The sequence below is a fragment of the Ranitomeya imitator genome, chromosome 9 (genome assembly GCF_032444005.1).
Source record: "Ranitomeya imitator isolate aRanImi1 chromosome 9, aRanImi1.pri, whole genome shotgun sequence".
NCBI lineage: Eukaryota > Metazoa > Chordata > Amphibia > Anura > Dendrobatidae > Ranitomeya > Ranitomeya imitator.
The window spans coordinates 36,790,898-36,813,747 of record NC_091290.1 but is presented as its reverse complement, the minus strand read 5'-3'; the positions used below and the strand labels follow the sequence as shown (position 1 = coordinate 36,813,747).

The 22,850-nt window shown below is 44.4% G+C and overlaps 1 protein-coding gene across 1 annotated transcript in view; it reads left to right on the top strand.

Moving 5' to 3' along the window:
* Positions 1–504: 504 nt before the first annotated feature.
* PLCB3 (phospholipase C beta 3) overlaps positions 505–22,850 on the top strand; it is a 104,478-nt gene continuing 82,132 nt past the window's right edge. The window contains exon 1 of the mRNA XM_069738792.1: positions 505–665. Coding sequence (XP_069594893.1) covers positions 567–665 — 99 coding nt within the window. The 5' untranslated portion in view covers positions 505–566. The remainder of the gene's footprint in view (positions 666–22,850) is intronic.

Below are 22,850 nucleotides of genomic sequence, written 5' to 3'. Positions count from 1 at the left end.
CATGAATAGTACCAGGCACAGTGCCCTCATGAATAGTGCCAGGCATAGTGCCCTCATGAATAGTACCAGGCACAGTGCCCTCATGAATAGTGCCAGGCACAGTGCCCTCATGAATAGTGCCAGGCACAGTGCACCCATGAATAGTGTCAGGCACAGTGCCCCCATGAATAGTACCAGGCACAGTGCCCCCATGAATAGTGCCAGGCACAGTGCCCTCATGAATAGTACCAGGCACAGTGCCCCCATGAATAGTGCCAGGCACAGTGCCCCCATGAATAGTACCACAGTGCCCCCATGGATAGTACCAGACACAGTGCCCCCATGAATAGTGCCAGACACAGTGCCCCTATTAATGATGGTGTAGCCCCCCAGCGCCACTAGTATACTGGTGTGAGACCCCACGCGTGTCCTGCACAGTTAACCCCTCGCTGGCCGCCGCTCTCCTCCTGTCTCCTCCCCGCTCCTCTCCCTCCTCCTTCCTCTCCTCCCCTCTCCTCCCTTCCTCAGTCTCTGCTCTTGTCTGGCCGCTGTCTCCTCGCACTTTTCCTCCGTCCTCCCCTGCAGCCATGGCGGGGGCCCGGCCCGGGGTCCATGCCCTGCAGCTGGAGCCAGTCCGGGTGCCGGAGACCCTGCAGCGGGGCAGCAAGTTCATCAAGTGGGATGAGGTGAGAGGGCACGGCCGGGATGTCAGGGGTTAATGGTGAGGGGGCAGGTCCCGGCCGTCACACAGGGGGCGCTGCACGCTCCGGGCAGACCTGTGGCATGGGCATGCTGGCACTTGTTGTTCTGTTTTACAGAAAGTTTTCCTTGTGATGTAGCGTTCTTAACCAGAGGCCTGCTGCTTGTCATCCAGTGTGGTACTACAACTCCCAGCGTGCCACGACAGCCGCAAGATGAGGACTGCAGTCCATGGACGTGCTCGGAGTTGTCCATGTGCGCTGTACAGATGACAGGGCCACAGTTACATAACTTTATAGCTCCATAGCTCAATAAATGCAGATCATATAAAGCAAGGTTGTATGTGATCCAGAGATCTGTGTCCAACCGTGCGAGATCTGTGTACAATCCTGTGAGCGGTGCGTGCAATCGTATGTGAGATCTGTGTACAATCATGTGAGCGGTGCGTGCAATCGTATGTGAGATCTGTGTACAATCATGTGAGCGGTGCGTGCAATCGTATGTGAGATCTGTGTACAATCATGTGAGCGGTGCGTGCAATCGTATGTGAGATCTATGTACAATCATGTGAGCGGTGCGTGCAATCGTATGTGAGATCTATGTACAATCATGTGAGCGGTGCGTGCAATCGTATGTGAGATCTATGTACAATCCTGTGAGCGGTGCGTGCAATCATGTGAGCGGTGCGTGCAATCCTATGCGAGATCTGTGTCCAACCGTGCGAGATCTATGTACAATCCTGTGAGCGGTGCGTGCAATCGTATGTGAGATCTGTGTACAATCATGTGAGCGGTGCGTGCAATCGTATGTGAGATCTGTGTACAATCATGTGAGCGGTGCGTGCAATCGTATGTGAGATCTGTGTACAATCATGTGAGCGGTGCGTGCAATCGTATGTGAGATCTGTGTACAATCATGTGAGCGGTGCGTGCAATCGTATGTGAGATCTGTGTACAATCATGTGAGCGGTGCGTGCAATCGTATGTGAGATCTATGTACAATCATGTGAGCGGTGCGTGCAATCGTATGTGAGATCTATGTACAATCCTGTGAGCGGTGCGTGCAATCGTATGTGAGATCTATGTACAATCCTGTGAGCGGTGCGTGCAATCATGTGAACGGTGCGTGCAATCCTATGCGAGATCTGTGTCCAACCGTGCGAGATCTATGTACAATCATGTGAGCGGTGCGTGCAATCGTATGTGAGATCTATGTACAATCATGTGAGCGGTGCGTGCAATCGTATGTGAGATCTGTGTACAATCGTGTGAGCGGTGCGTGCAATCGTATGTGAGATCTGTGTACAATCATGTGAGCGGTGCGTGCAATCGTATGTGAGATCTATGTACAATCATGTGAGCGGTGCGTGCAATCGTATGTGAGATCTGTGTCCAACCGTGCGAGATCTGTGTACAATCGTGTGAGCGGTGCGTGCAATCGTATGTGAGATCTGTGTACAATCGTGTGAGCGGTGTGTGCAATCGTATGTGAGATCTGTGTACAATCGTGTGAGCGGTGCGTGCAATCGTATGTGAGATCTGTGTACAATCATGTGAGCGGTGCGTGCAATCGTATGTGAGATCTGTGTACAATCATGTGAGCGGTGCGTGCAATCGTATGTGAGATCTATGTACAATCATGTGAGCGGTGCGTGCAATCGTATGTGAGATCTATGTACAATCCTGTGAGCGGTGCGTGCAATCGTATGTGAGATCTATGTACAATCATGTGAGCGGTGCGTGCAATCATGTGAGCGGTGCGTGCAATTCTATGCGAGATCTGTGTCCAACCGTGCGAGATCTATGTACAATCATGTGAGCGGTGCGTGCAATCGTATGTGAGATCTATGTACAATCCTGTGAGCGGTGCGTGCAATGGTATGTGAGATCTGTGTCCAATCGTGTGAGCGGTGTGTGCAATCGTATGTGAGATCTGTGTACAATCATGTGAGCGGTGCGTGCAATCGTATGTGAGATCTGTGTACAATCATGTGAGCGGTGCGTGCAATCGTATGTGAGATCTGTGTACAATCATGTGAGCGGTGCGTGCAATCGTATGTGAGATCTGTGTATGATTGCTTAGGGTTAGTATGTACAAGTGAGTGACTGTCTACAATCTCGCACGAGGTGTGTGTAGGATCGCCTGTGAGTGATGGGTACAATTATAGGTGAAGGGTCTGTAGCATTGCATGTGTTGTACATAGAATACAGACCAAAAGTTTGGACACACCGTCTCATTTAAAGATTTTTCTGTATTTTCATGACTATGAAAATTGTACATTCACGCTGAAGGCATCAAAACTATGAACTAACACATGTGGAATTATATACTTAATTTCAGTTGTTTCACACTTTTTTGTTATGTCTTATATTCTAGGTTCTTCAAAGTAGCCACCTTTTGATTTGATTACTGCTTTGCAGACTCTTGGCATTCTCTTGACGAGCTTCAAGAGGTAGTCACCGGGAATGGTTTTCACTTCACAGGTGTGCCCTGTCAGGTTTAATAAGTGAGATTTCTTGCCTTATAAATGGTGTTGGGACCATCAGTTGTGTTGTGCAGAAGTCTGGTGGATACACAGCTGATAGTCCTACTGAATAGCCTGTTAGAATTTGTATTATGGCAAGAAAAAAGCAGCTAAAGAATAACGAGTGGCCATCATTAGTTTATGAAATGAAGGTCAGTCAGTCCGAAAAATTGGGAAAACTTTGAAAGTGTCCCCAAGTGCAGTGGCAAAAACCATCAAGCGCTACAAAGAAACTGGCTCACATGAGGACCGCCCCAGGAAAGGAAGACCAAGAGTCACCTCTGCTTCTGAGGATAAGTTTATCCGAGTCACCAGCCTCAGAAATCGCAGGTTAGCAGCAGCTCAGATTAGAGACCAGGTCAATGCCACACAGAGTTCTAGCAGCAGACACATCTCTACAACAACTGTAAGGCCGGGATCACACATGCGAGAAATACATCCGAGTCTCGCATGGTAATACCCAGCACTTCCACCATCTCTCTGGAGCGCAGCGTGTGACTGCATGTATTGCTATGTGGCCGCACTCTCCGCTCCTGAGTGACGGCGGCAGTGCCGGGTATTACCATGCGAGACTCGGACGTATTTCTCACATGTGTGATCCCGGCCTTAAGAGGAGACTTTGTGCAGCAGGCCTTGATGGTAAAATAGCTGCTAGGAAACCACTGCTCAGGACAGGCAACAAGCAGAAGAGACTTGTTTGGGCTAAAGAACACAAGGAATGGACATTAGACCAGTGGAAATCTGTGCTTTGGTCTGATGCGTCCAAATTTGAGATCTTTGGTTCCAACCACCGTGTCTTTGTGCGACGCAGAAAAGGTGAACGGATGGACTCTACATGCCTGGTTCCCACCGTGAAGCATGGAGGAGGAGGTGTGATGGTGTGGGGGGGGGCTTTGCTGGTGACATTGTTGGGGATTTATTCAAAATTGAAGGCATACTGAACTAGCATGGCTACCACAGCATCTTGCAGCGGCATGCTATTCCATCCGGTTTGCGTTTAGTTGGACCATCATTTATTTTTCAACAGGACAATGACCCCAAACACACCTCCAGGCTGTGTAAGGGCTATTTGACCAAGAAGGAGAGTGATGGTGTGCTACGCCAGATGACCTGGCCTCCACAGTCACCAGACCTGAACCCAATCGAGATGGTTTGGGGTGAGCTGGACCGCAGAGTGAAGGCAAAAGGGCCAACAAGTGCTAAGCATCTCTGGGAACTCCTTCAAGATTGTTGGAAGACCATTCCCGGTGACTACCTCTTGAAGCTCATCAAGAGAATGCCAAGAGTGTGCAAAGCAGTCATCAAAGCAAAAGGTGGCTACTTTGAAGAACCTAGAATATAAGACATAATTTCAGTTGTTTCACACTTTTTTGTTAAGTATATAATTCCACATGTGTTAATTCATAGTTTTGATGCCTTCAGTGTGAATGTACAATTTTCATAGTCATGAAAATACAGAAAAATCTTTAAATGAGAAGGTGTGTCCAAACTTTTGGTCTGTACTGTACATGTCATATATACGTGTGTCGTACATACTATACATGTGTCATTCATGTGTCGTCCATACGTGTGTCGTCCATACGTGTGTCGTCCATACAGGTCGTCCATACAGGTCGTCCATACGTGTGTCGTCCATACGTGTGTCGTCCATACAGGTCGTCCATACGTGTGTCGTCCATACGTGTGTCATCCATACGTGTGTCGTACATACACGTGTTGTACATGTCCTGTGGCTGCAGTGTTGGGCCGGGAGCGGACATTATAGTGCTGTGTCCCCGTCTTGCAGGTCCGGGCTGTGACGTGGCAGAGGCTTCCTCCATTGTTGGCATTAATAGAAGCCGTGCAGTCTGCGGACGCCGTGCCTCTACCAATGTCTGGGGTGTAACACATACAGGGGGACTGACATTGATTGGCTGCTGACTGTGGCAGATGTGTCGTTACATTGTAACATAGTTAGTAAAGCCGAAAAAAGACATTTGTCCATCCAGTTCAGCCTATATTCCATCATAATAAATCCCCAGATCTACGTCCTTCTACAGAACCTAATAATTGTATGATACAATATTGTTCTGCTCCAGGAAGACATCCAGGCCTCTCTTGAACCCCTCGACTGAGTTCGCCATCACCACCTCCTCAGGCAAGCAATTCCAGATTCTCACTGCCCTAACAGTAAAGAATCCTCTTCTATGTTGGTGGAAAAACCTTCTCTCCTCCAGACGCAAAGAATGCCCCCTTGTGCCCGTCACCTTCCTTGGTATAAACAGATCCTCAGCGAGATATTTGTATTGTCCCCTTATATACTTATACATGGTTATTAGATCGCCCCTCAGTCGTCTTTTTTCTAGACTAAATAATCCTAATTTCGCTAATCTATCTGGGTATTGTAGTTCTCCCATCCCCTTTATTAATTTTGTTGCCCTCCTTTGTACTCTCTCTTGTGTCAGCGTGAACCAGTGCTCTCCGGCTGTTGCCTGAATTCGGAGTTCTTCTTGATCTCTATGGGGGGACTTTGACTCCATCCTTGGGGAGTAGAACATTGCCGGGGGCCCAGACATTAGCAGCCGGCATCTCTTGGGTTCTTTCTGAGCTCTTGTGCTGCCGCCTACAAGTGCCCTAAAAGCAGCATTGTATCTAGGGGGAAGGCTCTTACCTGCGCCATCAAGTGCACAAATTCCGCCACATTGTACAGTATCGGCCAAGTGTTGGATTAATTTTGTGCAGAAATTGTCTTTTGTTGCTTTTTTTTTTTTCTTCACATCTGCATCCCGTCCAATTTCTGCTGCTGAAGCGCTTCTTTTTTGGGGACGGATTTTACCCTTTCATATCATCGGGGACCTGAAGTCCGCAGGTTTGCTCGCCGGCCTGGCGTTGTTTTGTTGCATTTATTAGTGGGTGTAAAAAACACGTGAATTAGTGCAGATATCGAGCGCGGATTTTAGCTGCAGAAATCCGTTTTTAAATCCACTCCAAAATCTGCGAAGTGTGAACTTACTGGGTGCGAGATGACCACCGGAGCGATCGTGTGCGTGCATTCGCTACCTGGGCGCACCTTTGGTCCATTTTATATTTTGGAGCGTTACAAAAGAATTTAACCCTTTTTACAAAAGCCAAGAACTAGATCCAAGCGGACGTCGGTGAGTTGTGTCTGAGGGTCCTGACATTACTAATTCTCAGCCGTGACCCTATTTCCATCCGATCCGGTGCAGACCCGGAAATGCTGCTGATGTTACATAACGGAGGCCGCTCGCTCCGTCCTATGTGAGGACCATCTATAGGGCCCGCACGGACTACTCACCAGCATCTGGTTCCTGTGGCTCCATGCTGGGAGTTGTAGTTTCGGGCCGCTGCTTTGTGGTGTAACAAGCTGCACCCGCATATAATCCACCTTTGTATGTTTCTTCTTTTGCTGACGGCTGCGTTTTTGCCCATGTGAATTACGCCCCGGGCTGGATTCTGTCGCTCCAGCAGGGCGCCGCTTACACACCACAATGCGTCTTGTAATTTTCTTGCAGTTGGATGTGATTTAGTCTTCAGTAATGAGCCCGGCTTTGTGGCTTTGTTTCCTGCCTGATCTATCGGAACAGGTTGTTAGAAAGCAGGACTATCCCTCTGGTGTCCCTCGTGGCCGGGCGGTGGAGTAGTAGTCCTCCGCAATACATTCATGGTGCAGATTTTCCTAGAATTAGGTCTCGTTTGTGACATTCGCAGCTGGTTATAAGCCTCCAATTCTGAAACTACACTTCCGATACGTCCGCACGGAATATTTTGGCTTGGATTTATATTGGTTGAAAAATCATCATCTAAAAACTGCTTCTAAAACCTATTTGGTTTTTGGCACGTTTTTGTAACCACACATACATATGGTTTTTTTTTTTATTTGCTCCTTATTGTGGTTTTACATATTGTATGAGATGATGTAGCAAGAGGGATTATTATTGGCAAAAAAAACTGCATCAGATGCGATAAGGCTATGTTCACATTAGACATTTTTGCAGTATTTTTGTCTGTTCTCTTGGCAGTAAGAAACTTGCCTCAAAAAAGCAGGTTTTGCTTGTTTTTTCTTGCGTTTTTTTTCTTCTCTTGTAGCTGCTTTTTTGTCACGCTACATTCGTCTCTTGTGCATGCTGATAAAGGTTAGTGCAAAAAAAAATAATCTGATTTTGCTTGATCAAGTTTTGGCACAAAAAAAAACAGCTGCAAAACCTGATACCTGTGTTTTTTTTCCAGCACATTTCAATGGGTGAAAAAACACTGAAAAAAAACGCTGAAAGAAGTGACAAAAGCTGATTAAAAACTGCATCAGAAACTGATAAAAGCAGAAAGTGCAATAAAAACTGCATTAAAATTTGCAATAAAAAAACAACAAAATTCTCAACACAAACTGCTACAACCGCCGCAAAAGCTGCATAAGAAGCTACAATAATAAATCACAACAAATCTGCAATTTTCTCATAAAATTGCCATAAGGATAAGTTCTACTATAGTCATTTGCGTATATGACCTATTAATATGGGCATACAGCTAACAGGACTGTTAGGTCGCTCATCAATACCCGGCACTACCGGAGCCTGGAAATCCTTAGCATAAAGACAGAATATAACATTTCTCCACAAAAAGACCATTAATATGAGGCAGACAGGTAGGACTAGTGTAACATTTCTATCACCTGTATGCCCATATTAATAAGTCATACATGTCCCGGGGGTGACATTCCCTTTAATTCAAGCGCTGATTTCTCAGTAATGAAGAAACAGATCGGCCATGTAAAGATATTGCTGGACTTGTCTCTGAAAGAGCTGGATGCATATAGAAAAATTTGGGGTGTGAAATCCTCCAGACTGGTTCCTTAAACATGAAAAAAAAACCATCAAAACATGATAAACGAGTGAGTTCTTACAAAACCAGTGTGTGTTTTTAGGGCTACGTTCCCACGATCAGCTTTTGGAGCATTTTTAACGCTGCGTATTTTTTGCTGCTTCCAAAACGCAGCGTCTTCCAGTTCCAACAAAGTAGATGGGATTTATAGAGATCTCACGGCCACTGTGTTTTTTTTTTTTTCTAATGCTGCGTAAACTGCCCTGTGGTGCGTTTCCAATCCGCAGCGTGTCCGTTTCCCTTGCGGGTACTCGGAGCTTTATGTGCAGATTTTCCCTTAGACTCGCACAAGATGCGGAGAATCTGTAGATAAAAAAAAAAACCCGCAGGCTTTTTTAGTGCGTTTCTGCAGGGGAAATTCATCAAAAAACGTAAGTAATCCACATCTCAGGGTGTCGATAAAGTTTTGTCAAAGTTAAATACCAGGAAGTGTCAAAAACAAAGCAGCTTTATTTAAAGCATCACATCCCAAACGGAGACAAAAACTGCAGTGTGAGGCCACATGCACACGCTGCGGATTACTCTGCTGATTTTTCCGGACTGATTTTGGTAAATCCGCAGGTAAACCGCACTGTGGATTCCTTGCGGAATTACCGCAGATTTACCTTTTTTTTTTTTTTTTTTGCGTTTTTTGTGTGGATTCCTATTATGGAGCAGGTGTAAACCGCTGCGGAATCCGCACAAAGAATTGACATGCTGCGGAATGAACAACGCTACGTTTCCGCACGTTTTTTTCTGCAGCATGTGCACCGCGGATTTTGTTTTCCATAGGTTTACATGGTACTGTAAACTCAGGGAAAACTGCGGCGAATCCGCAGCAAAATCCGCAATGTGTGCACATAGCCACATGTTAAAAAAAGGCAGTTACCTAATTTAAAGAATAGGTGCGACATCATGAAAAGCTCATCGTGGGAACGTAGGCTAGCAGTGGAGTAGCTGCTCGCTGTAAGGGCCTGTGCACACGTTGCAGATATGTCGTGTTTTTTTGGGGGGCACTAAACTTCATCACAGCAAAAAAAACACAGCAAAAAAAAGGCAGCAAACCCTGCTTTGTAGCAGCTTTTGAGCAGAATAAAAAAATGCAGCAAAAATGCGAAGTGTGAACATAGCCTTAAATCAATTCCTATCAGATTTCACCCATATTAATGAGTGGGGGAAAATCTGCATCAAATAAAGCGCCTCTTTTATGCCTCAGTTTTTCCTGCCAACAGATGCAGAAATTTCTGCACTTGACGTGATCACATGCCCTAACAAGACATGATGGGTTTTTTTTTATGTGGATTTTGGCATGGAATCTGCTCCAAAAAACCTTGTTAAAAAACCCCTAAAAACACGGAGTTGGTGAATGCAATGATTCCCTTACACTGTCTGGTTAGACAGGCCGGCCAGAATTGTACGCGCACAGAACAATCGTTAATACAATCGTGCTGTGCACCGTCCTACAACATCATGTTATCGGCAGCACATTTCATGTTGATGTGCTGCCGAAAATGACACCCAACGAAACAGGTCTGTGCTCTTTTGTCATGGTGACTGCTAGTCGATACTCAGAAACTAGAGTTTCTGCAATTGGTCGTACCCCAATTTTTGGCTCCTTTTTGTGCATCCATTCCATGGGAAAGTCTGATCGACCACATTAACGTACATTGTTGCATGTGCTGTCCGCATGCTATCAGTTTTGCATACATATGTCTGAACGCGCACTAAATGGCCTATAATAATAACTTCTCATTCTTTACCAAACTTTTTTCCCAACTCTTTTAGGCTTCTTTCACACCAGCGTCGGAATCTCCCCGTCGCAATGCGTCGGGGAGAGATTCCGACGCTAGCGTTTAACGCTTTGCACAATGGGTGCAGCGGATGCATTTTTCCGGCGGGGAGGTGGGGGCGGAAATATTGGACTGAAGTTCATTCTCTGTCCTCCGTAGTACATGCCTGCGCAAGGCAAGATTGCCCTGCGCAGGCGTGTACTGTGAAGGACAGAGAATGAACTTCAATCCAATATTGCAGCCAGCATGCAGCCAGCGGGTAAGGAAAGAGTGAATCAAACACCCGAAAACTCCACCCATATGACCCAAAACCAGTCCCGCCAAATTCAGGTGACAGGTTCCCTTTAAAAATACTTTCTGCTCTCAAGAATTTTTGATTCTGTTGTTTACTTCTCATTGCCCTTGGCTACCGACCACCTCTGCACCCTATCGGCGGCAATGAGCGCAGCACTTACAAGATCTATAAAATAGTACTTGTAAGCGCTCGTCTGAAGATGGAACCGGACAGCTCCAATGTCCCTGGTCCGAACTGTTGATCAATAGCACGAAGCCAGAAGGAAGAGGAACTTGTCGATGACAATATTTGCGACAACCCCTTTAAGTGATCTACTGTGTCTGATGTCGAGAACATGTCAGATCTGATCCTGATCTCATATCTGTAGATACAAGCAATCTGTTCCATCGGCCACAAGTTTATCTCATGGTTATCAAGGCTGCTGAACTGTAGACTTGTCCTAGACTTTATGTTGGCACGTACGCAGCCAACGATTTATGTGGACAGTATGGATCGCGTACGGAAGTGTGAATGACCCTTAGTGTTTTACATGGCATTTTCTGCATGGTGTGAATACATCACTTCCCCACACTTTCAACAGGAACTCTCATTTTTCGTTTCTCGGCGGACAGTGACCACTCAAGGAGTTGCAGATTGTAAGGAACACACTACAAGAATGCTGAAGGGAAAGAATAGGAGAAAGGTGCAGCAGCCTTTAGAGCAGTTGAATTCTACAACTGGACGTGTGTTTCCGTCAGATTCTGTCTCCCAATGTGTGACTAGACCCATAAGAGTATGTTCACACACAGCTTTTAAATGGCTCTTCTCCAAAAACCTCTTTCAAATTCTTTTCGAATACGCAGGTTTTATTTATTTATTTATTTATTTATTTTTTTTCCAGACAAGGACATGTCACTTCTTTGATGCATTTTCTTCTTGGGATTCACAGCAAGCCGAATACTAAAGTCAAAAGGCTGCAAAAAAAATGTTTGAGGGGGAAAAAAAAAAAAAAAAACACTGCAAAACCTTGTTAAATGCACCGAAAACTTCATCATAACTAAATATAAAAACGTGGATTTAAAAAATGCACGTTAAAAAGATGCAAAGTTTTTTTTTTTTTTTTTTTTTAAGGCAGTTTTTATTTTGTTTCAAATGATTCATTTGTCAATTTTGTTGTTTTTGTTTTGTCTCTCACGTTACTTCTTTACTTTATAAGCTTGGCGGAAAAAAATAACAATTGTAAAAAAAAAAAAATTTAATTGTTAGCCTTAAATAGATTTCTCATAAGTTTATGTTCAAATGTTGCGTTTTTACAACTTTTTTTAGTGCAAATTAAAAGTTGCGTTTTTTTTTCTTTCCATTTTTATTTTTTATTTTTTTTTTGGTTTTTTTGTTCAGGGTTTGCTTGCAGAAAAAAAAAAGTGGCAAATCTGCAGCATGATCCAGTATCAGCAATGTCATACCCAATGGTGCATGTTACTCACAGATTCTATCAGAGAATAATGTGCATGTGCAGGCAGTCATCTGTATCTAGACATGTGGAAGCTTGAAGCGTCTTTAAACAAATCCAGTCATGTAATAGTTCTGCTTTTCTTCTTTTCCATGTTGCAGTTTTGATGTATACGAAAAGAGTTTGTGTGTGAAATAATATATATATATATATTTTATTTTTTTTATGCGAATTTTCAGCTGCGTTTTACAGTACCAGTAAACTCTGAGATTTCAAAAATGCCATGCACACATTGGTTTTATTTTCCTGGCTGATTTGTCAGGGTATGTGCACACGTTGCGGATTTCCTGCGGATCCGCAGCGTTTTTTGCGGTGCAGAAACGCTGCAGATCCGCAAGTGATTTACAGTACAATGTAAATCAATGTGAAAAAAAAAACCAAACGCTGTGCTAATGGTGCTGAAAATTCTGCGCGGAAACGCTGCTGATTAAAAGAAGTAGCATGTCACTTTTTTGCGACTCTGCAGCGTTTTTGTACTCATTCCATTATAGAAATCTGCAGGGGTAAAAAAAAGCAGTAAATCCGCAAAAAAGCCGCACCAAAAACGCTGCGGATCCGCACAAAAAAAGCGTCAAATCCACACCTGCATTTTCTGTCAAGACATGCAGAATCCGCACCATAAATTCCTAAGCCTAATCCGCAACGTGTCCACATTGCAAAAACGCCGCAGTTTTAGGCTAACTACATCAGGTCATTTCTTTCAGCGTTTTTTTTTTTCACCCATAGGAAACAATGAGTAAGTGCAAAAATGCAGCAAAAAATGAAAGAATCCGTTTTTGCTGCGTTTTTTTTTTTTTTGGTGCAAAAATCTATGGAAGCTAAATCTGTGATTTTTATTTATTTATTTTTTTAGGGGGGGGGGGGCATTAAACTTTATCAACATGCACAAGAGACAACAAAACCTGCAACGTGTGATCATAAGTGTGTTAAAAAGATATCAGGGTTTTATAGTGTTTTTTTTTAAATTAATAAAATGCAAAGTGAATGAATGAAGAAAAATCTAATTCCCATCACTATTTGGCGTGATCACCCTTTGCCTTCAAAACAGCATCGCTTCCTCTCGCACTTGCACACAGTTTTTGAAGGTTGTTCCAAACATCTTGTAGAACTGACCACAGATCTTCTTGTGTATGAGGCTTTTACAAATGCTTCTGTCTCTTCATGTCAACATCATCCAGTCTGTCTGGGATTACATTAGGGATCCATGGGGTCCATATCATCACTTCCAAACCTTGTTCTTCTAAACCCTCAAAGTTCTTAAAGGGGTGGTCTGAAATTAGCATTTCCTTTAATCCTAAATCTATTTAAAGTTTTATAATCTAATTTTTCTTTCTGATACACTTAAATTAAAAAGTCCATACCATTCCCTTTTTATTGTAGCTGTTTTTTTTTTTTTTTTTTTTTACTATTTCCTGTTTGATACTTCATTTGAGAATCCCAGTGCATATTGGATACTCAAACAAGTCATCAAGGGGCAGAGGCTGAGGTCATCAGTGACATCCATTTCAGAGACTTGGCTAATCCCTGCTATACTGAGCAGCCATTTGTTGTCAATTCCAACAGATGCTCCCCAAGATCTTGTCTCTCACTGTGCACTGCTCTCTGTGCACAGTGACAGTGCGCTCCCTCACGCCTCTGATGAAAAGTGATGAGCCAGCAAGTGAGTGCACTGTCAGTGCACATTGTAAGGAGAGAAAGAACGGGCAGAAACCCGCGCTGCCCCTGCAAGTGACATCACTTATTACACTTCCTATGCACCCTGATGATGTCTCTTTTGGCTGTCCCATCATGTTCTGAGATTCTCAAGCAAAGCGTCACCAGGCAGGAAATGATAACTTTAACTGCTTTATTTATGTTTATCGAAGAATAGGGAATTTTTAATTAAAATATATAACAAAAAGAATAGTTTGTGAAATTAAAAAGAGATTTAGGATTAAAATACATTTTTGTTTCGGATCACCCCTTTAATAACATTGGCTGTAATGTTTGTGGTCCTTGTCCTGTTGCAGAACAAACTTATAGCCAATCAGACACTTCCCTGATATTATTACATGATGGATAAGTATCTGCCTGTATTTCTCAGCATTGAGGACACCTTTAATCTTGACCAAACTCTCAGCTTAACTAACTGAAATACATCCACAAACTATCAAGGAGCTGCCACCAAACGCTCTCCAGACCATTTTTCGGCACCTCAGTTCCTATGTTTTTGTGCATAGCACAGTCACTTGGCGTTGTTTCCATGTCGAAGGTATTGTTTTGTTTTTTTGTTTTTGCTGCAATTCTAGATGGATGTAGCTGGGTCCCATTGGTTGCTGCCAGTTCTGAGTTGATGTCACTGCTGGACATCTTCTGTCCTTCATCTGTTGCACTAAGTTTCCTTGGCCAACCACAGCGTCTACAGTTCTCAATGTTGCTAATTCTTGGTAGTTTTTCAAAAGAGCTAGAACAGCACACCTTGAAACCCCAGTTTCCTACAAAATCCCTGACTTTGTACAAGTGTATTTAGAAAAATTGTTGGCCAAGGGCAAACTCCCATCACATATTGATGTTTTAGATTTCTCTTTTGTTAGATCACTTTGCATTTTGTTAATTGATACAAATAAATTAACGCTTCTATTTTTTTAAAGCGTTTTTATTTTGCAGCATTTTCTATGATACTATATGGCTATATCTATGTATGTGTATATAATGGGTCCAAAGTCTGCTTCTTTTTACATTTAAATGGAATCCATCAGTACCATTTTACATATGGAGTTTGTTTACTTATAAAAATTCTACCTTTTTTGTTGAGATCCGAAGTGCCAGTCATGAGAAATCTACTGCAGAATCAAATAAGACATCAGACTGGAAGTGCCCTGTCTGCACATGACTGCGTCTTCCAAGTGCATGGATACACCTCCATTGCATTTCCATCCATATACAGTACAGACCAAAAGTTTGGACACACCTTCTCATTTAAAGATTTTTCTGTATTTTCATAACTATGAAAATTGTACATTCACACTGAAGGCATCAAAACTATGAATTAACACATGTGGAATTATATACTTAACAAAAAGTGTGAAACAACTGAAAATAGGTCTTATATTCTAGGTCCTTCAAAGTATCCACCTTTTGCTTTGATGACTGCTTTTTCACACTTTTGGCATTCTCTTGATAAGTTTCAAGAGGTAGTCACCGGGAATGGTCTTCCAACAGTCTTGAAGGAGTTCCCAGAGATGCTTAGCACTTGTTGGCCCTTTGCCTTCACTCTGCGGTCCAGCTCACCCCAAACCATCTGGATTGTGTTCAGGTCAGGTGACTGTGGAGGCCAGGTCATCTGGCGTAGCACCCCATCACTCTCCTTCTTGGTCAAATAGCCCTTACACAGCCTGGAGGTGTGTTTGGGGTCATTGTCCTGTTGAAAAAATAAATGATGGTCCAACTAAACGCAAACTGGATGGAATAGCATGCTGCAAGATGCTGTGGTAGCCATGCTCCTTAAAATTTCTATGCGTTGCTTTTTTGCAATAAATTGATAGGAACCGCGATGGGATCCCAATAAACCCCATTATACGTCACTAGGGTCTGCCATGCACCGCTGCTCTCAACTTGTGTCATATCTGTATCAAAATTTTATTTTATTTTTATTTTTTCAAATCCAATAAAAGAACAGAAAAATATGAATTCTTAATGGAGATGTGAATTTACTAACCAACTAAATTAAAGCTGTTGTCCAGTATCTGAAAACCTTTTTTGGCTGTGTGTCTGGCAATACAGTTGTGCTTCATTCACAGCAAATGAATTGAGCTGCAGTACCAGACAGCACCAATGGACAGGGGTGGCGCTTTTTCTAGGAAAAATCAGACTTATAGTAAGAGGGATCAGAAGTGACTGTCACTAAGTAATTTTTATTTTATTTTGATGCCAAAAAGCCTAGAGATATTGCACTTTTCTGTGTGCCATTGGGCAAAAGCAAGTGGACATTTATTTTTTCGTATACTGTATCTATATGCTGATACAACGCTAAGCCCCAAGTTTCCTTGTGCCCATCAGTATGGTCGAGCGAAAATACTTGATAGATGTTTCTTTTTCGCCCTTGCTCTTCTTATGCCTGATGACACATAGAAGTTATAGGAGGGCTGCGTGCGTTCCGCTTATCGAGGAAACTACGGCTTAAAGGAAGTAACGCTGAAATCTATAAATATTATTTGCTCGACCTGCTCCAATAAACAACTTCTATGGGATATGATGATAAGCTGAGGTTGCTAGAGCCAGGAATCCAAAGTAAATGTCTGCCCTCCATTAAAGGCGCCATGTAAACATCATAAATTCTAGACGGAAATGTCTTGCCCGGCATACACCCTGAATTATCAAAACAACCATTTTGTAGCCACGTATATAGTGTCTTTGTCCTGTGCCGCTATGAATACCTTGTATCATCTAGGTGTGGGGGAAAACTTCCTTTGTTGGTTTCCCACACATATGGCTTGGAGCAAAACGAGCAGAATCTGGACGTTCAGTGAGCTCAGAAGTGTGGCATGCCTCCTTTGTGATTACGTATTTTACTGATGATTCACACGTAAATATCAATATGGTTTTTCCAAAATGACAGGGTAGGTCTGACCAGTCTGGCCTGCCTTCACGGATATGTGAACTTCGGTCTACAGAGATATACGAATACTACGTATATAATGGCGGATTCAACTGCTCTTTTCTGCCCCGTTTTTGTTTTTCCGCCAGCGCATGTTATAACCTGAGGACCTGTCCTGCCAGTTTTATAAGAGCTTTAATGGACTCGTTGAGTAATGAATGCTTTACAGCAGACTGCGAGTTTCATAGGATAAGTGGTAACATGTGCAAGAAAGAAATGGTTCAAAGGCCGGCAGTACTAGTGTTCAGTATTGTGTCCATCCCCACCGCAGTATTTCACTACTATTGTAGTATTTTACAGCTTCCTAAGCTGCTCAGCTCTTGTCTGCCTTTCGTGATGTTTCACTGAAGTGAGCATCTGCAGCTGCATCCCCCTCCTCCCTGCCTTCTGTGCTTCTATCTAGTCTCAGGAGGATTCTATTATCAGAAAGTGACTTCTTCTTTAAATCAGGGTTTGTATTAAATGCTACAATTTTCACACTGACCACTAGGGCTTTATTTTTTTTAGAGAAATACTTCTTGCCCTTTACAGCAAGAGTTTGCAACAGTCTCATTATCATCAGAGACATGATTACAGTGACAGTTTACTCTTCTATACACAGCTGGTAACACAGGATCCACCAATCACGATAGGTGATGTCGCAGCTGACCTTCCTCCCTTCTACTAAACGTTACTGTTGGCACAATGTAGTCAGGTGGGTAATGTTCTCTTAAAGGGAACCTGTCAGCAGGATTGTGCTGTGTAACCTACAGACAGTGTCAGGTCGGCGCCATTATGCTGATTACAATGATACCCGATGATGAAATCTATCTTGTGGTTGTTACTTTTTTTCAGTTTTTAGTTAATGAGACTCTCGTGCTTCGGGGCAGCCTGTGGGGGTCTTTATGTGGTGCTCTAGTTAGGTTCATGTGTATGGCTTCTGATGGGGGTCACACTGATCCCTCAGTGGCCTGACCCCCCCCCCCACACACACACACACCCACATTTATATAATCTTAAAAAACTCCCCATCTGCAAGTAGGCACCAGCAGTGGCGCCTGTGCTGCAGCATTACCACATGTATAATGTGTATGTAACTCATTTCTGTGGTGTTATCCTTAAATTCCTAAAAAACAAAAAATAATAATAATAAAAAAATCAGTTTGAAAATGGCGCCGGCTGCACCTATGCAGTAGCAGATATCAGTGATCCAATAGCTGACACTGTGCAGACACCGACAGCGCCATCTTGCTAAAAAACCAAAAATTCCTACTCCAAGATGGCGGCTGCGCAGTACAGCTATCGGCCAAGGAATATATGAGTTGGTCGAGTTCGGGTCAGGAGACCTGCGGCCAGTCCTTACATCTTTCTTGTAACGTGACTCACGGATGAGTGAATCCGAAGTCAGACAGCACGGCAAGGTGAAGGATTGTAGGCACGGCAAGGTGAAGGATTGTACGCATGGCGAGGAGAATGATTGTACGCACTGTGAGGAGAATGATTGTAGGCACGTCGAGGAGAATGATTGTAGGCACGTCGAGGAGAATGATTGTAGGCACGTCGAGGAGAAGGATTGTAGGCACGTCGAGGAGAAGGATTGTAGGCACGTCGAGGAGAAGGATTGTAGGCACGTCGAGGAGAAGGATTGTAGGCACGTCGAGGAGAAGGATTGTAGGCACGTCGAGGAGAAGGATTGTAGGCACGTCGAGGAGAAGGATTGTAGGCACGTCGAGGAGAAGGATTGTAGGCACGTCGAGGAGAAGGATTGTAGGCACGTCGAGGAGAAGGATTGTAGGCACGTCGAGGAGAAGGATTGTAGGCACGTCGAGGAGAAGGATTGTAGGCACGTCGAGGAGAAGGATTGTAGGCACGTCGAGGAGAAGGATTGTAGGCACGTCGAGGAGAAGGATTGTAGGCACGTCGAGGAGAAGGATTGTAGGCACGTCGAGGAGAAGGATTGTAGGCACGTCGAGGAGAAGGATTGTAGGCACGTCGAGGAGAAGGATTGTAGGCACGTCGAGGAGAAGGATTGTAGGCACGTCGAGGAGAAGGATTGTAGGCACGTCGAGGAGAAGGATTGTAGGCACGGCGAGGTGAAAGATTGTACGCACTGCGAGAAGGATTGTAGGTACGGCGAGGAGAAGGATTGTAGGCGAGGAGAAGGATTGTACGCACTGCGAGGAGAAGGATTGTAGGCACGGCGAGGAGAAGGATTGTAGGCACGGCGAGGAGAAGGATTGTAGGCACGGCGAGGAGAAGGATTGTAGGCACGGCGAGGAGAAGGATTGTAGGCACGGCGAGGAGAAGGATTGTAGGCACGGCGAGGAGAAGGATTGTAGGCACGGCGAGGAGAAGGATTGTAGGCACGGCGAGGAGAAGGATTGTAGGCACGGCGAGGAGAAGGATTGTAGGCACGGCGAGGAGAAGGATTGTAGGCACGGCGAGGAGAAGGATTGTAGGCACGGCGAGGAGAAGGATTGTAGGCACGGCGAGGAGAAGGATTGTAGGCACGGCGAGGAGAAGGATTGTAGGCACGGCGAGGAGAAGGATTGTAGGCACGGCGAGGAGAAAGATTGTACGCACTGCGAGAAGGATTTTAGGCACGGCGAGGAGAAGGATTGTAGGCACGGCGAGGAGAAGGATTGTAGGCACGGCGAGGAGAAGGATTGGTACGCATGGCGAGGAGAAGGATTTTATACACCTGTGGCAATTCAATGTTTAAGCTGAGCATCCCAATACTTTTTTCCATATAGCATAGATACGGCGCACTCTGTAAGTTTGGGACATGCGTGTAAGGAAGCGCAGCCAGACAATTATTGGCTTATGTCCTACTTGGATCTATACCAGATTCCCGTCTGTAATTGTCGGTAAATCACCCGTGTACTACGAGACTTACCTGGGTAGAATGCCGTACTCCTCCACACTCCCTTCTTCTGCCATCACCTGAAGCTGCTGCTGACATCTGAATAGAACAATGAGATGAAGATTGACGACTCGATCGCTCCCATCATTTCTTGGAGTAACATTCACGTCCCATCCTTTGTAGGTCAGCACTTCCAAGAAGATCTGAAAGCACCAGGATCTTTATAACGTTTTAGGTGACGGGAAGTTCATCCAGTAATTTCCACTTTCCTTGAGCAAAAATGTTATAATTTTTGGTGCTTTTTTGCGAGATCTGACTTTTTTCTTCTTCTTTTTTTCCCCCCTAAAAGTTTACGGTGTATAGGGGGGAGTAGTATTGTCAACCCCAGCCCTACAATTTTCTTTTTTTTTTTTTTTTTAACATTGGAAAATTGCATAAAAAATATCAGTAGATTATGACCCTAAGTCACTTCTCAAGGACAAGCTGTGAGACAAGGAAGTCAGGGATTCTGGGGTCAGATACCAGGAAAGCAAATCAAAGGCAAAAGAGTAAGGCAAAGGAATGGTCAGAAGGTAAAGTCTAAGGTCAGACAGCAAAGGTCAGACTATGTCAAAGACAAAGTCCGAGGTCCGTTAACAAAGATCTGAATAGCTGAACACCGAACACAAGGCACCGAGCAAAGCTACGACTGGCAATGGTCTGACCATTGTCAGCCAGGTAATTACCCAGAATGGGTGACACCTGGAGGAAACCCAACAAGCCAGATTGGGCGGCTGGGTTGTCACTCACTGTACTGACATCCTAACACGCCCCTACCTTTGATTGGGCGGCTGAGCTGTCACTCACTTTACTGATAGCTCAGCACGCCCCTGTCACTCATTGAGTCCCTAGGACATGGTGAGTGGTGGAATTGTGACATAGAGGCAGGATTACAATGACAGCCTATAGCACAGGATCCACCAATCACAATAGGCGATGTCACCGCTCCTCCTCCCTTCACAACCCCCTCTGCACACTCTCATTAGATGCTTCAATACAAAACATAGGGTCAGCGTCTGAGCATTGCTGCTAATCTACATATAAATTTCCTGAAACATGAAGATAAAAGTCTAGAAAAGCCCTAGTGGCCAGTTTGAAAATTGCACAATTTATTTTATTTTTTGCATACAGATTGATATGGGAAAAAAAAGTCAAACATTTTTAAAAAACTACATTTAACAAAAAGACATGATTTAAAGTAAAGGTCATATTCTGGATGTTCTGGTGACACATTCCCTTTAAGGCAAATAGTTTGGCTTAGTTACGTTTGTTATGATGTCCTGGTATTTCTGTTTGGTTTGTGTGATTGTATTCTGCTAATATCTACAGAAATAAAACGGCATGGGGCGGGCATTTATCTGGACTCCAGACGTCAAGCTTTATTTTTAGACTTGACATAAACCCAGTTTAGGACTACGGTTTGTTTTCACTCTCTTTAGGAAGAGATAAGGCCTTAGGTTGTTTCCTTACTCTTTCTATTTTGTGTGAAAAAACAATTCTTGCCTTTGTTAATGGAATATTCAATATCTGTCGTAGATCTCCGCACTTGGCATCTTAATCGTTGGTGCCATTTACACACTGCCATTGGGGCGCAATTCATTATAAAAAGGAAAAGGCCAAATTAGTAAAAACGCATGTTGGTGCCCACATAATGCTTCTAAATATTTGACTTATTTCTTAGAAAGATGGATGACCATAAACTACCAATATCCTATATGGGTTATCGCTTAACTTTCTCAGAATAGTAAATCTACCTAGTCAAGTAGCAACTATGAAAAAATGCCTCTTGGTTCGTGAACTTTAACTATGACTGGGTCCAAAGTCTATGACATACATTGCAGTTAAACTAGAGGACACCAGCAAGACATTTTATGGCTTGTATGCCCATCGCTTGTATAGTAGGTGGGATCTCAGCTCTTGCCTTTTTGAACATCGCTATTTTTTTTTTCTTTTCTTAAAGGGAACCTGTCACCCCGTTTTTTCAGATTGAGATATAAATACTGTTAAATAGTTTGCATCTCGGCTTTGGAAAAATGGCCGCCGCGATCTCTTCTGCGCACGCGCGGCATCCCGCGGCCATTTTCCTGAAGCCCCGTGCAGCATAGCACTCCATCTGCGCACGCGTGGCCCCAGGAAGATGGCCGCCCCCACCGATGGCAGGGGGTAATAGCGCAGATCGCGCGCTGCTTCTTCACGTGCGCGCAGTGGATTTGTCACTGCGACATGCGCACACCACTACGCCACCAACGGAAAGCTGGGGAAGAAAAGAGCGATGTCACCACGCCCACCTGACCTGACCAGCCTGATTGACAGGCGAAAACGGCGACTTTGGTAATGTATTTCTCAGCATAGGTGGGGAATCAGGGTACACTACATACACTATAGTAACGCACAGCGCAGGCCCTATTTAACAGTATTTATATCTCAATCTGAAAAAACAGGGTTACAGGTTCCCTTTAAATCATAGTCTGTCCCTGGATTCAAACTCCCCACCTCTAGCATAGCAGGCAGCAGCTTTAGCAGTAAGTCACAGTAGTTCAATGCAAAAGTTGCTGCCTACCGAGCTAGAAGCCCTGAGTTTGAATCAAGGGAAAGACTATGTGTTAGGCTCACCTCTTGAGGTGGATTCTTCAAGTCCAAGGTCCGGGTGGGCACATGGGCTTTGGTGCAACAGACACGTGCATTACGTGGGAAACAGGTAACAGACATACTTAAGACCATAGACAGACAGGAGACCAGAAAGCAGGTAAGCAGAGGTCCTGGAGACAGCAGGTGAACAAGAGAACAGGAATAGGTGGCAAAGGTCTTGGAGACTGCAGGCGGAAAGGTGACCAGGAATAGGTAGCAGAGGTCTGGAAACCGGAGGTGGACAGGAGACTGGGAACAAGTAGCAGAGGTCCTAGAGACCTCAGGTGTGCACAAGACTGGAAACGGATAGCAGAGGTCCTGTAGACCGTAGGTGGACAGGAGCCTGGAAACTGATAGCAGAGGTCCTGGAGACTGCAGGTGGATAGGAGACTGGAAACAGGTAACAGAGGACCTGGAGACCGTAGGTGGACAGGAGCCTGGAAACGGATAGCAGAGGTCCTGGAGACTGCAGGTGGATAGGAGACTAGAAACGGATAGCAGAGGTCCTGAAGACTGCAGGTGGATAGGAGACTGGAAACGGATAGCAGAGGTCCTGGAGATTGCAGGTGGATAGGAGACTGGAAATGGATAGCAGAGGTCCTGGAGATTGCAGGTGGATAGGAGACTGGAAATGGATAGCAGAGGTCCTGGAGACTGCAGGCTGACAAAACACGAACACTGAAAGTCATAATACCAAGATACAGATGTGTGTCTTGGTAGGCCTTATATAGGGTCAGGAAGATGATCACTTGGGATCACAGTCTGCAAAAAAAAAAAACAAGGATATGTCCCATACACTGTAATGGGTAAGTGTTTTCTAAGTCAGAAACCTTCCGTGGATACTGATATCTGACCGGGAAGTTGCTCTCCACTTTATCGCTGCTGCAGTGTGTGACTACGGCCTTAGACCCCTCTGCAGCCTAAATCGCTGGCGACACTCGTACACTGTGCTTTCATTCTGCTGATGCTGGAAAATGTTGGCGGCGGCTGCGCTGCAGATAAATGATGGAGGAAATGGTGCTGGATGAAAGATAATATTTCTGGTCTGATTGTTTGACTTTCTGATAGTTTATAC